This window comes from Musa acuminata, chromosome BXJ3-7 (genome assembly GCF_036884655.1).
Source record: "Musa acuminata AAA Group cultivar baxijiao chromosome BXJ3-7, Cavendish_Baxijiao_AAA, whole genome shotgun sequence".
Lineage (NCBI taxonomy): Eukaryota > Viridiplantae > Streptophyta > Magnoliopsida > Zingiberales > Musaceae > Musa > Musa acuminata.
Genome location: NC_088355.1, coordinates 10,278,824 through 10,293,552, shown reverse-complemented (window position 1 = coordinate 10,293,552; position 14,729 = coordinate 10,278,824). Strand labels below are relative to the sequence as shown.

Genomic DNA, 14,729 nt, shown 5'->3' with positions numbered 1-14,729 from the left:
GTTTAATTTTCTTATCCAAACCTTTATATATATATATATATATATATATATATATATATATATATATATATATATATATATATATATATATATATCTGAATGCTATTTCATCCTATATCACTATCCCTTATTTGTTTTTTTTCTCTTTTTTTCTCAAAAGCCCAAGTTTATTTGTAGGTGATTCGTTTATTTGTAGGTGGAATCATTTAATACTTTTCTTTTACTAGTGATTTATGTGTCCTTTTAACCTTACTAATATCGTTAAAACCTTTCCAATATAAAACTCTTTTACGATATTGGTTGTACCAATACATATCATATTATTTTAGGTGATATCAATTATCTGACTCTGTATCAAGTGATACGGGATCTATACCAAATGGTAACGGTTGAAATCGATTGTTATCGACTTGTACTAGATCATTACTAATGATAGGTTAAGATTATCCTATTTTAAATGGTCAATTTGACCATTTAAGACTTATAAAAGAGTTTTTAAATTATTTTCTCTTCCCTCTTTTAACTCATTTCATTCTCTCAATCTTTTAAATTCTCTCAAACTCTTTTTCACAAGAAGGGGCAACCCTTCTTGCTATCCACATGTCCCAAATAAGGATTGTTGATTGAGAAGAAGAATGAGAGATGAGTATAGGAGGTGGCAACGAAAATAGGTCTAGCTTATAACCTTTTTGTTTCATCATATTTATAGAGGTTCTTTGTCAATTTAACTCTAATGGATCTTATCTTACTAGACTTGATCTTCATCCAACTATTCAAGCAACTTAGATCAGTGTGTCTTTACCCAATAATCAGTCATTGGCTCTTATTGAATCTTATCTATAAGATCTAATAATTCATGAGCTTATTAGATATCCAATAAGATAGTGGCTCCAATATACATCTTATCTCCAAACTTCTACTCGTTGCAACACCTACCAAATGTATGTGACCCTCTAGGCCCAATATCGAGTTGGTTATAAGTCATACATGTTAGAACTCCTTCTAACTTAGTAAATTATTATCTCCATAATAATTCACTCATCTTATCGACTATGAACATACTAGGCCACTACGTCGCAGTCCCCAAACGATATAGGAGAATCCAATCCATTGGAGATATCTTTTCTCAATTACTATGTATATAGTCTCTCGTCCATCTAATATATCAAAGACCGTATTCTAGACATAGTGATGTTAGGTTCATCTGGTTTCTACTCGAGCCTTGCTCTAATCAGATTCTCCCAAAAAACTCTTTCTCTCTCAATCTAAATAACCCTAGCCAGGGATTTGCTTGAGTAAGAATACATGAGATATTCCTCTCATGACACTGAGAGATGATGATCCTCTATCAATACTCAATAACCCTCGTAATGTCGGTTGCCACTCCTAATGATCAGTTGTGTTAGATCTAAAACTTTTAAGTCTATAAGTCTGGTATCAAAGAGTGGAATACTCATACAGAACATCTTTGGTGTCTCAAATCTATGGATCAAATACACTACTAGGACGATAAAATTACTATATGACAATGAGGTATCATCAATCATTCAACATTTTATGAGCAGATCAATAAGTGAACTTATTTTTAAATGAGTAATTGTATGGTATCCCTAGTGTCCCCACATGAGCAACTACTAGACCAACTGCCTCCATCATATGGATGTGTATACAGTACATCAATCTATCCGGTCATCTTGATATTCTTCTTGAGTAACTTATGAATGAAATTATTTAGAGTCTATATTTAAAGGCGAATTGGTCTCATTATCGTGATCTCATCACGATCCGATTCTTATTGCACAGATCTATGGACATCATAATACATACAATAGGTAATATAAAGTAAGAAAAATATCAAATAAATAATAAGAAAAAAAAAGTGCGTATTATGTCACACATGTCATCACTCACGTGATTGGCTTGTAAGGCACCTATGATTAGCATAGGCGTAGGGCAAAATGAGCCCAAGGCGTTTGAGTCAAGAAATCTAACCCACATTAAAATAAATTTACTATGACAAAAGCGTAAAGCGAAATAAGTCTTAGGCGTGTGAGTCGGGAAACCCGACCTACATCAAAATATATTTGTTATGGTGGAGGCATAAGACGAAATGAGACCGAGGCATATGAGTCAAGAAATCTGGCTCATTTCAAGATAAATCTGTTATGGTGGAAGCGTAGGGTAAAACGAGCCCGAGGTGTACAAGTCAAGAAATCTGACCTATGCCCAGGTAAATCCACTATGGTACAAATATAGGCCCTATGTGTGTGTTAGAAAATCTGATCCATATTAAGATAAATATACTACGACAAAGGCATAGAAAGAAATGAGCTTGAGGTGTGTGAATTGAAAATTTTGACACACGTTAAAATAAATCCGCTATAGTAGAAGCATAGGGCAAAATGAGCCCAAGGCATGTGAGTCAAAAATTTTGACCAATGTTAAGATAAATTCACTCTGGCAAAGGTGGAGGGTAAAATGAACATGAGATATATGAGTTAAGAAACCCGATCCTCACTTGAGTAAAACCACTATGGTACAAATACGCCTACGAGCATAATCATGTGTTAGAAAATCTGACCCATATCAAGATAAATCCACTACGATAGAGGTATAGGGTGAAATGAGCCCGATGCATGTAAGTCAAAAATTTCGACCAACGTTAAGATAAATTCACTACGACGGAGGTATTTGATGAAATGAGCTCGAGACGTGTGAATTAAGAAACTCAACTCAAGCCCAGGTAAATCCACTATGATACAAATATAGGCTCGAGGCATGTAAATTGAAAAATTTGACCCGCATCAAGATAAATCTATTATGATGGAGACGCAGAACGAAATGAGCCCAAATAACATGAGTCAAGAAACCAAATTCACGTCAAAATAAATTCGCTATAGTGGAACATAGGACGAAATAAGCCCAAGACATATGAGTCAAAAAAAAAAAAAAAAAAAAGTTTGACCTATGTCAAAAATAAATCTGCTGCAATGAAATCCTAAGGGTCAAATGAGTCGAAGGAGCACCAAAAGCAGCATTATCGGTCATGTGGTTAAACGGAGACCATTTTGGTTATCCACAATCCCTAACTTGAAGTTTCGCATCGACTGCAATTCCCAACCCAATGGATCCAAACCCATGCAAACTTAGCATCTTGGGCCAGTAGTCTCTTCTAAGCTTTCCATGTACTAAGAATATGAGCGCACCCTTTTGTGACGCAGCGCTGGTGCCAGACCGCAGCAGCAGCAGCAGCATAGTCTTCAAAGACGACTCTCAGGCCGAGCTGAAAGAATATTCCATGGACTGAGACAAGAGGCAAGCCTCCAAATTCTCGAGAGCGACTCAGTGAACAGAGCACTCTAGCTGCTGGAAGGACGAGTCCCTCCCTCCTTTCAAAAGATGTCATCCATGGCGTCTCTTGCCAGCGTAGGGGACCGCCAAAAAGCAAGTAAAAAGAGCAACAAGATGACATGTGTACGTTGAACTCTCCTCGCCGACTCTCTCTCTCCCTCTCTCTGTCTCTCTTCCTTATCGTCATCACCGCCAACGACTCCCCAGAGTGAATGCCATCGCTCGGTGGCTTTCACACGGCCACCTGACGATGAACGAGCCAATCTACGCACATGGAATAGGATCCTGCACGTGCTATCCACGGAGAGGAGAGACGACTCTTTATACGGTCGTCTCGGCTACGACGTACTCGCCAGCGACGTCGACAATGTTCCCTACAAACTTTGCGCGACTTGTCTTTGCATGGGAGATGGAATAGGAAAAGATAAGGGGTTCACTGTACCATTTCGAGACGGACGGGCCGTCTCAGGACGCGTTTCGGGTTCCTGTGCGATCAAGGGTAGCGCGCGTTCGCTGTTCTGAGAAAAACAGCCGATGGAACCACGTCGGACCGACGTCACAGCTTGCCGCGTTGACTGGGAGTGCTGTCGAGCGTCCACGTCAGCCGACCGAAGTCAAAATACACCAAGACCCTGCGCTATCATAAACGTACGACGGAGATCTCCGGCGCTCATAGAATGAACGGTCGGGATTGAAATGGAAAAGTAATATTAGATTTTACCTTCGTCACTTCGCCATGAATGTTTTCCCGAGCAGGTGTACAGGAAACAAAGCCATGAATGTGTGCAGGGCAGACAGGAATGTGCATGTCCAACAGCCCACCCGAATCACGGAGATCATGGAATGTGCCTGTCCAACAGCCATAATGAATCATGCAAATCTTCTCCACTGCACTCTTCCTATGGTCCTCGTTGTTCGACTGGCTCTCTGAAGCCTCTTCCCCAAAGTTCTACATGATCTGAACTCTGTTTTGGGAGCTCAATCATCCGTCGCAAATGGACAAAGGCAGTAAATCCACGGGGTCTGCTAATTACAGGAAACGAGGGGAATCCAAAGATGAGATGTGGTGGGCCAAATCGTAAGAGAGCAGCATGATTAACCCGGCGTCGCTATAAAGTACCTTTGGGAAACGCTTCCATGGAGAGCGGATGGGGAGAGGACGAGGGAGCGCTGGGAAGATAACGCAAGGAGACATACACGCAAGACATCTCTGTCTGCGTCTTGTGCTTTGACAAGCGTGCTGCTGTCATCTGAGCACGCCTAGCTCGCGCTGTCCGACGCTTGCGTGAGCGACGCTCTCATTCCCTTTTTTCCCCGGCCTCGTTTCAGCCACGAACCCGTTGCGGTTCCTCTGGTGGCATCCCCTTTCCTGCGGAGGAGAAAAGAGAGAGACGGGGAAGAAAAGGAAACAGAGTCCACGGAGAACAAAGTATAGTTTTAAGCCGAGCGATCGAGAAGGAGGACGCCTTTCTCCTCTTCCTCTTCGCCAAGATCTTATTTTGAGGATTCGGATGGTTAATAGTGGTGGTTTCACATGCGTGTGTAAGATCTCTTGGCTTGGTGTTGGGTTTCCAGGGAGATCGAGCAAGCTTCGTTGAGAGGGCTTCTGCCGCTCTGTTCCGAGGCCTGCTTGGGATTTTTCTTGCTCTAATAGCATTTTTGTGATCCTTTTGCTCGCGTTTTTTTGGCTCAAGTTTATTGTTCTTTCTTGCCCTGCGGACCAAGGCGTGGTAATCCTTTTCATCTACTTTGAGCCCTGAGCTGAGCCGCAAGTCGTATTTGCTGCCCCGCTTTCTTCCTTCGGCTTCCTTTGACGTTCACCATCGAGTGGAGAGGCATGGAGGAAGAATTTAGAGGAGGTCGGCCTCAGTTGTTCGATTTCATTACGAATGGGAGAGATTGGAGTGATAAGGGAGGTTACGGCGCCGCGGAGGAGAAGAATCTGGAACTGAGGCTTGGCCTCCCAGGAGGAGAAGATTGGTCGGCGGTGCAGGAGAAGAGAGAACACCCTGCCGAGTCTGCTGTGTCTCCTGGCCACATCGCCAAGATTCCCAAGAGCACCAACATGAGTGCTTCTTCTGGAGCCAAAAGAGGGTGCTCGGATGCGGTTGACTCGAAACCAGAAGGGACATTAGCAGATAAAACCAGTTAATCCTGTTCTTGTTCTCGATCGTTTCTTTGATCCTATTTCCATGATTCATGACTTCTTGACCCTCGATCTGCTTTCTTCTAGCTTTCCAGCAACAACATCTGCAGCAGCAGCAGCTTGGGTTCCTCCAGTTGCAGGCCAAAGGAAAGGAATCATTGCATAGGACAAGTGGAAGCGCAGGGCTGCAGAGCCTGGAGGGGAAAGTGTGTGGTCCTCATGCAGCACATGCATCTTCAACCAAGAACACGACTGCAACACACACCACTTCTCAGTCAAGGTGGTAATCATGTCGAACTCTTTTCTTTAAGGGAATTTATGTTAGCTACTGTTTGCCTCTGACTCCACCACGTTGCTATGTTCATAGGAAGATCTCCATTTTTCAGCTCTGGTTCATTCTCACAAACCTATGGACAGAGAGATTAGCATCACAGAACGGTCTCACTGTTTCAGTATATAACATTAGGAATTTGAATCTCTCCTAAGATATGAAAAGTATAATCTCGTTACTGTTGATCTTTGGCATCCTTATGTATGTGTTGGGAAAAGCTTCCGTCTTAACCATTTGGATCTGTATGGTAGAACCTCTAAAATCCTCATTGTAGTCTTGATTCTGTCTTCCTCTCTGGATACCTTTTGAACTCATTGTTGTGCTCTTGATCAGCTGACAAGCATCAAATCTCTCATTCCTTGTTAGTACCATGACTTAGCATCCAAATATGCTCTTGTAGATGCACTTTTTTAGTTAGATTCATACCATGTTCTTAATGGTCAGAAGAGAGAGATCTCACTGTCCTGTAACAGTCTCCTAAATCCTCATTCTTTGTTGTGTTCATGAAAGCAGAGCTGCCGCTGCTCCTGTGGTTGGCTGGCCTCCCATCCGATCTTTCAGAAAGAATCTTGCTGGTACTGCCAAAGCTTCTGCCGAATCTCCCAACCGGCGCTCCGAAGCCGAGAAGAAGCTCGAGAACGACCGCAAGGGCTTGTTTGTGAAAATTAACATGGATGGCATCCCAATAGGAAGAAAAGTAGACCTGAAGGCATACGATAGCTATGAGAAGCTCTCTTTGGCCGTCGATGAACTGTTCCGAGGCCTTCTCATGGCAGGTGCTCCACAAACTCGTTTGACATGCATGACCATGGCCTATAATTCTCGATCATCCTCATCGTTGGCTTACCCAAGTATTAGACTAAACCGATAGTCTTCCTGTTGTGCTCTTTGTATAGCTCAAATGGATCTGCTTGCTGCTACCACACACAGCACCAAAGAAACGCATCTGATTTCCGGCTTGTTAGATCGAAGCGGGGAATACACTCTGGTTTATGAAGATGATGAAGGGGACAAGATGCTGGTTGGCGATGTTCCATGGGAGTAAGTACACTCCACCTTCTCAACTTGTGAACACAATCTATTCATGAACGTACTCATCGTTCTTACACCCGTATCTATTACTTGCAGCATGTTTGTTTCCACTGCTAAGAGACTACGTGTGTTGAAGAGCTCCGATCTCCGTGCATCACCTTTAAGTGTAGCTTCTCTTTAACTTTCAATTGCAGACTCTAATATACGCAGTGACTTCACCTTTTCCTCTTTGTTTCTGCAGCCGGGAGAAATCAGGAGGAGGACAAACGACTGTTGAATTGGGAGTGATGTCGTGGCGCTGTCATTTGAATGCTTGCTTGCTTGCTTTAGGTTCTTATCTCCCATCATGCTTCCTACTGCTCTTCCACTTGCTCGAGTCCCCGAGACATTGTGTATCGGTATACAATATGTAAATCTGCAGTCTGAAATATCAACATCGCCATTTTCTCGTGTTGCCAGCTTGCTTTCTCCACTCGGTTACTGCGCTGTGTGTTTGGTTTGAAGAGGATGAGGCAAACACTTGTCCTTCTTTCCTTTCCTGTAAGACGCAACTCAGGAACGACGAAGTCAAACACAGTCAAACACTTGTCTTCGCCCACTGCTAATGGCAGCATGCATGAGACCTTCCAGTTCCACAAACAACGGGCTGGTTCTTGAAGCCAGGGGCTCATGAAACGACACTGCCACCGACAGCCCCGACATTGTTGTGGCCACAGGCCGAACAGAGTCCACCATTGCCCAACTTCATCCCCAAATCTGCTCCACTCGAGCGTGTTTGAGCCTCCTGCGGCAGTCGGTAGTATACCAATACTTTGGAAGAATCCTCCACATGCCTGTCCAAAGAACCAGTTGCTTTCTACACCTAACTCTGTCTTCAGACTCGACGACAGCATGAGGCATTCAGCTACTGATCAGATGACGAATAAACAATGTAGGCAAGAGATAAAAGGTCGGAGGTTCCTATCATCATGCTGCTGATGCATGAATGACCAAACGAGTTGTCATGATAATGAAATCAATGTATCCGAACAAGCATTAACAGAAGATGGCCTGCTGAGGCCATTGACGAACGACGTTCTAAGAGGAGATTTAGATTAACTTAAAGACATCACTAACTTGAGATTAAATATTTATAGACTAACAATTTAGATTTATTAAGTTAACGAATCGATTACAATATTGAATTGGTTTAGCGAGCCGAATCGTTATCCCATCTCGAGTTCAATACATCACGACTGTAATTAAATCTGATTTTTATAATCAATCATTATCTTCTATAGTCAGATACCCTATTATAAGATCGAGCAAACGAATGTTATTATCACATCTTGAATTCGATGCATCATGATCGTAATTAAGTCCAAAAGAAATGTGCTCTATTTAACTATCCATTACCATTAAATGTGCTCTATTTAAAAATTTTTAAAAAGATTTTGTATATCATACGTTAAAAAGATTTCTTCTCCGGGAAAAAAAAGTCAAATTATTTGGAGAAATACGACGTATATTGACTAGGCTTAGCTGGATTTTCTGCTCATAGTAAATATTAGAAAATAGAAGCCAAAAACTTAGTTTTCTCTATGCCCTTTGAAGTTGACTACATTTATAATTTTCCGCAAATCCAGCGACCGCTAATGAAAGGCTTCAATCAGGGTGAGGTCAGCCGTTGACTTCTTTTTGTGCAATTACCCACGTGCCCCAATCATTTACAGTTTGGCCTCGACAGTTGATTCGTGAACACGTGCTCCTTCAGGGCCTTTTTGGGAAACTAAAAACGACACGTGGATTCGAGACGTTTTGCTTCGCCACCCAAGAAGGAAATTGTATTTAAGATAATACACCCCCTCATAAATGTGATTTTGACAATTAAGGAAGGTTAAAATAGATTCACCGCCGGTGAATCGTGGAATAGATTAATCCCAAAAGATTCGCGTTTCAAACCAGCATATCTGCCTATATAAACACTCTCAGCGGAGGAGTAAGCTTTCATCGCATTGATTCCTTCCTTCTCATTGAATCAAAGGAGCTTTGTGAGTTCAGCTGGTGATCGTTTTTTTCCCTCACCTGCCTACGGCAAAGTGTAAGAAGACTAAATGATTCCATTTTGTAGGACCTGAAGACGGTAAGCTCTGTCGCTGAAGTGATCCATTGCTTTTCCTGCGGGAGATGGGTCGGGCAACGCGGTGGCTGTGGAATCTGTGGGGTGGTAGCGAGAAGAAAAAGGAGCCGAAAAGTTACTCCAGTCACGGCGGCGAGGAGAGGATGGAGAAGAAAAGATGGAGCTTTCGGAGGTCCAGGGACTCCTCCGGTGACGTGGTGCTGGGCCAGAATGCTGCCACGGCGGCCGCGATTGAAGCCGCATGGTTCAAGTCCTTCTACGCTGTGAACGAGAGGGAGCAGAGCAAGCACGCCATTGCTGTGGCGGCGGCCACGGCCAACGCAGCGGTTGCAGCGGCGCAGGCAGCCATGGTGGCGGCGCGTCTCACCACGCCGGGGAGGGGCGCCACGTTCAGCTTCTCCAAGGAGGAGTTGGCGGCGGTGAAGATCCAAACAGCATTCAGAGGCCACTTGGTAAGCAATCCACTGATCGCATGCTTGCTCTGTTTCGCTTGAGTTTGAATCCTTGTGGTTTGCCTTCTTCCAAGGCGAGGATAGCACTCCGAACTCTGAAAGCGTTGGTCAAACTGCAAGCCTTGGTGAGAGGTTATCTTGTTCGTAAGCAAGCCGCCGCGACTCTTCACAGCATGCAAGCTCTCGTCAGAGCTCAGGCCACCGCACGAGCACAAAGATACGGGAACCTCCTCCCGGACGATAGAAGCTTTCGACCAGAAGTCCGCCATCGGAGATCTTTAGTACGTAACGAACGTCTCCACAAGTTGATGGTGCTTGAACTAAGCTTCCATTTCTCTTTCGTTTCATCACAGGAACGCTTCATCGACGCCCGAATCGAGCACACGCCGGCGTTTCAAAGACGGAGCTTCTCGACGAGTCTTGGCGGTGCTACTCCCGACAGAAGCCCAAAAACCGTGGAGATCGATGTGTGCGGCCCGAGGTCGCGATCTTCTTGTCGAGCCATTCCCTCTGCTGTGGATCCAGCGGATCATTTCTCTTCTCCAATTCCCTGCCCGGTTCCAGCACGAGTCTCTATTCCCAGCCGCCGGAACTCCCAAGAGAACGACTGGTGTATCAGTGGCGAGAAGTGCCGGATCTCGGCCACAGCACAGGGAACGCCCAGATACACGAACTCGCCTGGTAAGGTGGGCGTGACTCAGGCCAAGAGTGTGTACGATGCTGAGGGAGTTTACAGGCGATACGTGAGCGAATCGAGCTCTCCAAACTATATGGCGAACACGCAGTCATCGAAGGCGAAGCGGAGGGCTCAAAGTGCTCCGAAACACCCGCCGGAGGTGGCAGGGATGAGAAAGAGGCAACCTCTGGGTGACCTAAGCAACTCCTGTTTCCAAGCTCAGGTGGTTCTCAACCTCAACAAAGCGGAGCAGGGAAAAGTGGAAGGGAGGGAGGTCTTCTTCTTGCAGCCAAAGTGGTGAATGCAATGGAGTCTTCGAGTCAGAATAAGAGGAAGTCGAGAAATCTTCTCTCTTTTGAGTGTCGTTCTCCTGTTCATGGAATAATTGTATGGTGTGAAAATTTGGGATGTTTCATCACCTTGGTTGCTGATAGCAGCATCAAATTTAGGTTGTAGCTTGTCTTCTAAACTGCGTTAGCAATGTAACATGCTTGTAAGTCTCAGTGCTAAGTGGGAGAAGTGGATCGGAGCCAATTCATGCACCTATTAAATATATCATGAGAAGTTAAAAGATGATAACTTGGGAAGACCATGCAAATATATACAGATATAACCACGCAAATATATCTCAAATCTACATCACACTTTCAGGAAGATTGTCCAACATACATATGAGCACAGAGACAAATGTTGATCCCCTTCGACAGCGATACAAATGAAAAGTCAAACTTGGAGATGATGCCAACAGCCCAACAAGACTTTTGAACAAATTTCCAACATGATTTCAAGCTGATTATAAAATTCACACACAGGGGAATGTCGGGTGAATTGCAAGACAATGCAAATACCAAAATAAGAAGTTCCAAAGCATCAACACCGGATTCAGAAACCCTGGTCGTAAAGATAATCACCAAGCCTCTCGACAACCATGTTGCACTGGCCACCAGTCATTGGCTCATCATATATACCAATGATCAGAGCCAGATTGGTTTTCTTAAGAGTGACACCACCGGAAGCCTGAAAAGGCATCATCTTAGAAAGTCAGAAAGAAAGCATTTCAGATCATCATTGGCACTAACATCATGTGTAGTTTACATCTATTTCAGCAATTAAGAACCCCAAATCAGTATTTCATCATTTATTCTCCAACCAAATGGCCCCTTGAGTTCTTTTTATGAGAACTTCAAATTTCATAGCAGGGCTTGTTGCTGCTTTCACTTTTATTAAGTATCAGTAATTGGAAAACAAGAGCCTACAACAAAAAACACAATTGAAAAAAAATATCAGATGATGAATTCCATGACAGCTGGTGTGACTCCTCAAACTTAAGTTCATTAAAATATGAGCATTTTCTTGATTAAATGACTAAGGAAGATATGATGTATGAAGAACAATGTGAAAAACTTCTAAGAGGATAGGATGCACTTTTTACTAGTTTTTCAGAAAAAATCATATGAATACTAGCGATCCACGTTACACTAAAAGAGTCCTTTCAGATTTGACAAGACCAAACAGATTCTCCCAAGGTTCAGGAAGATCTTATCCGGTACTAAGAATTGACTTATGCCATCATTTGAGAAACATGGTTCAAAGCACCGTGTAAGAGAAGATATCACACCAATCTAGCATCTTAGGAAAGGCTGCTAGTTTGGCAGGAACCACATCAGTGAGAAATTGCAGTCGTGTCAGACCTTGTGGCATCAGGATGTGAAGAAACAGAAAGAGGAGAGGGAGAGATTGCCTTCCTTATACAAAAGTACATAAGAATAACAGATCTCATTTGAAATCTACAAGAAAGTCAATTAGGCTAGCGTGAGATTTGCAAAAAGGAGAAGTTGGAACTTGCAAGAAAAGTTTAATCTCACACCTGGGCCACCACTGACAAGTGTTATTTCTAGGACCTCATCTCTAGTGGTTCTTTCGCATGCATGGAATTGGAGGAGCACCAGCAGTGTTCACTGACCATGAGCATGAGAAGAAAGCATGCGAGAAGATGGAAAAATGAAACCATCCACAGCAATACACGTAGATTGAAAAATGGGTCATCATAAATTTGATCAATTTTTTATGGGAAAAGACATGAAATATTCAAATTTTAGTTAACCACTTTTACCCATAATTAATAATATAGTGGCTGAATAAAAATACTGATAGTGGAAAGGAATTCATAATTAGAAAAAAAAAAGTTATGTCCTAAAACGAATTGTAGCATGTTATAAAACTCAAATTTTTATGCCATAGGAGACAAATTGATAAGCGGATCAGATAACTAGCAGACGCTTGTTGGGGCCAAAAACAACTGGACCATTCATCACAACCATTTGCCATCACTTTAAAGTTATCAACTTACTAAAATAGATAAGCACAGCTTGTAAGTAATTTCTTTTAGACAGTTCGTGGCTCCTTGGTCTTTAGCTGAAATGAGGTTTCAGTGAAAACATCCTTGGTGCTGTAAACATCTAAACATTGTTTATCCATGTTATTAAGTTTTACTGGGTATAGTTAGCCAATTCCAAATCAAAACAGTATAAATCAGCTACAAAACAAAAATCATGTATATAATGCCTGCCCCCCCCACCCAAAAAAAATATGAATTATAACTGCTTCGACAAGAAGATGATCAAATTGCATATCTTGACACCTATGTGAAAGTTCAGTTCAATGTTAAAGATCAAGTATATAATTTATGCACGTACAAAAAGAATATGACCATCGATTAGACATCCAATAACTGTAAATGTAGTTTAGCTCATAGACGATAGACGAATTACTGACCTTCTTCCCTCGAATAACAGCACCTGGCTCGCCTTGGATGACCATATACTTTGTTCCACCAAGAAATAATCCAGTTGGTGCAAGAGATCCAGGCTCATCAAAGTCAGTCATGATTGCAGTAATCTCTTCAGGTTTGAACTGATAGTATTGAGAAGACAAAACTCATTAAAAGATGACATACATAGTGGAACTAAGACAAATAAAATGCTTTGTGACGCGACGACCATGTCTGATGTTATGTTCGTGTATGCTGCCAGTCCAGTAAAAGAAACTAAATTTCCAGAAAACTGATAACTGTAATCATGCCCTAATATTCCTTCCAACCAAAACGGATACTACATCATTTTCTTCTTCCCCGCGAGATGCAAGCTGGAATCATTTTCATGCTCAGATCCCCCCTCTTTTCCAAAAGAAAGGAACAAAAGAGATCAAGAAAGAAGGGAAGCAAGATCTTCTCTTTTCCAATGCTTCCGGCGCTATCTAACAAACCTCAACCTCCACCATCCCACAAAGAAGAGAAAACTCTCAAGAAACTAAAAGAGCATATCCACATAAAACGATTACAAATCCGGTTTCTGGCGGTCAACTACCAGATCTTGCAGATCCACCAACGAAACCGATCAAGAAAGATCCCATCCCGTCCCAATCAAACACAGGGGAACAGGGGGCGCGGATCGAAGGCCGCAAGAATCAGATCCTTCACTCACACTGCTATCTATCACGAAATCAAGAACCACACACAGGAATCGATCGAGAAAGAGGGCGGAGACCTGAGGGAAGGAACCACTCTGGGCCCAGACGCTGCCGTCGTGGCCAAGGATGGCGGCGGCGGTGAGACGCTGATCGTCGATGTCGCACATCAGATGATCATCAACGTACGTTTGCCACGACATCCTCTCTCTGCACACTGTCCCCCCTCGTCTCCTCTCTTCCGGTGCCGCCGCTGTTGCAGTCTTTCCGCAGTCTACTCTCTACGGAGACGAAATGGAAATCGAGGGGAATTTATACAGTAAGAGACCCCCAAAGTTGACCGACACGGAAGCAATAAATAGCCTTAGAAATCCTTTAATACATTAAAATGTTATACACATTATTTCTTCTCATAGGAAAAGATGAAGAAAAAATAATCTTTGGAATCAATCTTATTTTTGTTGCTATGTACTGTTTTCTTTTTTTATGATGAGAAATTTCATGCATTTTCAATTTAAAACAAAAAGTATATATATACATATACATATATGTATATACATACATATATATATATACATATATACATATATATCATAATTTTTTGACATAGCCAGAAGGAATGCATTAATGATTGGATTTGACAAAGGGATAATTTAGGTTGCTAGCAAAGAGTCAATTAATTACATTTCATCTGATAATATAGGATTCGAGTGTGCCAAAATTCTCCTTTTTTAGGATAAATGCAATAGATCAGAACCTCATAAGAGCACATAAATGCACAGAGATGCAGATGATTAAGATTCCCAGCAGATGAACCTAAGAGCAGCACCAGCAACTAGTGGTTTTAGGAAGGGCTCTTGTTCTTCCTCGGTGTTCTGAGAGAACCTTGGAGTCTTGGAGCAGGGCAAAGCACATGAAGTTCCATGACCTACACCTCACAAAAAGCTTGGAAAGAATCATCAACTGGTACATGCACACAACCTGGTTTGCAGACTGTGAAGGAGCGCACAATAGAGTTGCTGCCCTTAGAAGCATAGGGTTGTCCGTGGAAAGAAGCCACAGTAATGGCATCAGATGCATGTTCCACAGCATTGCTCAAGAACATTTTGGTGAGTCAGAACATTTTGGTGACTCATCAAGTGAGTCAGATGGCGAAG

General features: G+C 42.6%; 3 protein-coding genes across 5 annotated transcripts; 2 read left to right on the top strand and 1 right to left on the bottom strand.

Moving 5' to 3' along the window:
• Positions 1-4,485: 4,485 nt before the first annotated feature.
• Positions 4,486-7,318, top strand: LOC103991599 (auxin-responsive protein IAA2). The gene is made up of 6 exons (XM_009411095.3): positions 4,486-5,498; positions 5,585-5,777; positions 6,342-6,604; positions 6,725-6,869; positions 6,957-7,024; positions 7,102-7,318. The coding sequence occupies exons 1-6, from the start codon at positions 5,189-5,191 to the stop codon at positions 7,146-7,148; spliced, it is 1,026 nt and encodes a 341-aa protein (XP_009409370.2). The 5' UTR covers positions 4,486-5,188; the 3' UTR covers positions 7,149-7,318.
• Positions 7,319-8,896: 1,578 nt separating this feature from the next.
• On the top strand, positions 8,897-10,539 carry LOC103991876 (protein IQ-domain 26-like). 2 transcript variants are annotated; one of them, XM_009411415.3, is made up of 3 exons: positions 8,897-9,431; positions 9,506-9,712; positions 9,785-10,539. In XM_009411415.3, exons 1-3 carry the CDS (start codon positions 9,027-9,029, stop codon positions 10,406-10,408), a joined length of 1,236 nt encoding a protein of 411 aa, XP_009409690.2. In that variant the 5' UTR covers positions 8,897-9,026; the 3' UTR covers positions 10,409-10,539. The 2 variants fall into 2 exon arrangements, with proteins under 2 accessions (XP_009409690.2, XP_065013781.1); XM_065157709.1 differs by having other exon boundaries at positions 9,506-10,539.
• Positions 10,540-10,731: 192 nt separating this feature from the next.
• LOC103991598 (profilin) lies at positions 10,732-13,891 on the bottom strand. Of its 2 annotated transcripts, none has more exons than XM_009411094.3 (3): positions 13,653-13,888; positions 12,883-13,020; positions 10,732-11,124 (listed from the first exon to the last, which is right to left on the bottom strand). In XM_009411094.3, the coding sequence occupies exons 1-3, from the start codon at positions 13,773-13,775 to the stop codon at positions 10,990-10,992; spliced, it is 396 nt and encodes a 131-aa protein (XP_009409369.2). In that variant the 5' UTR covers positions 13,776-13,888; the 3' UTR covers positions 10,732-10,989. The 2 variants fall into 2 exon arrangements, with proteins under 2 accessions (XP_009409369.2, XP_065013782.1); XM_065157710.1 differs by lacking the exon at positions 10,732-11,124 and adding an exon at positions 11,152-11,359 and having other exon boundaries at positions 13,653-13,891.
• Between the last annotated feature and the right edge of the window lie 838 nt (positions 13,892-14,729).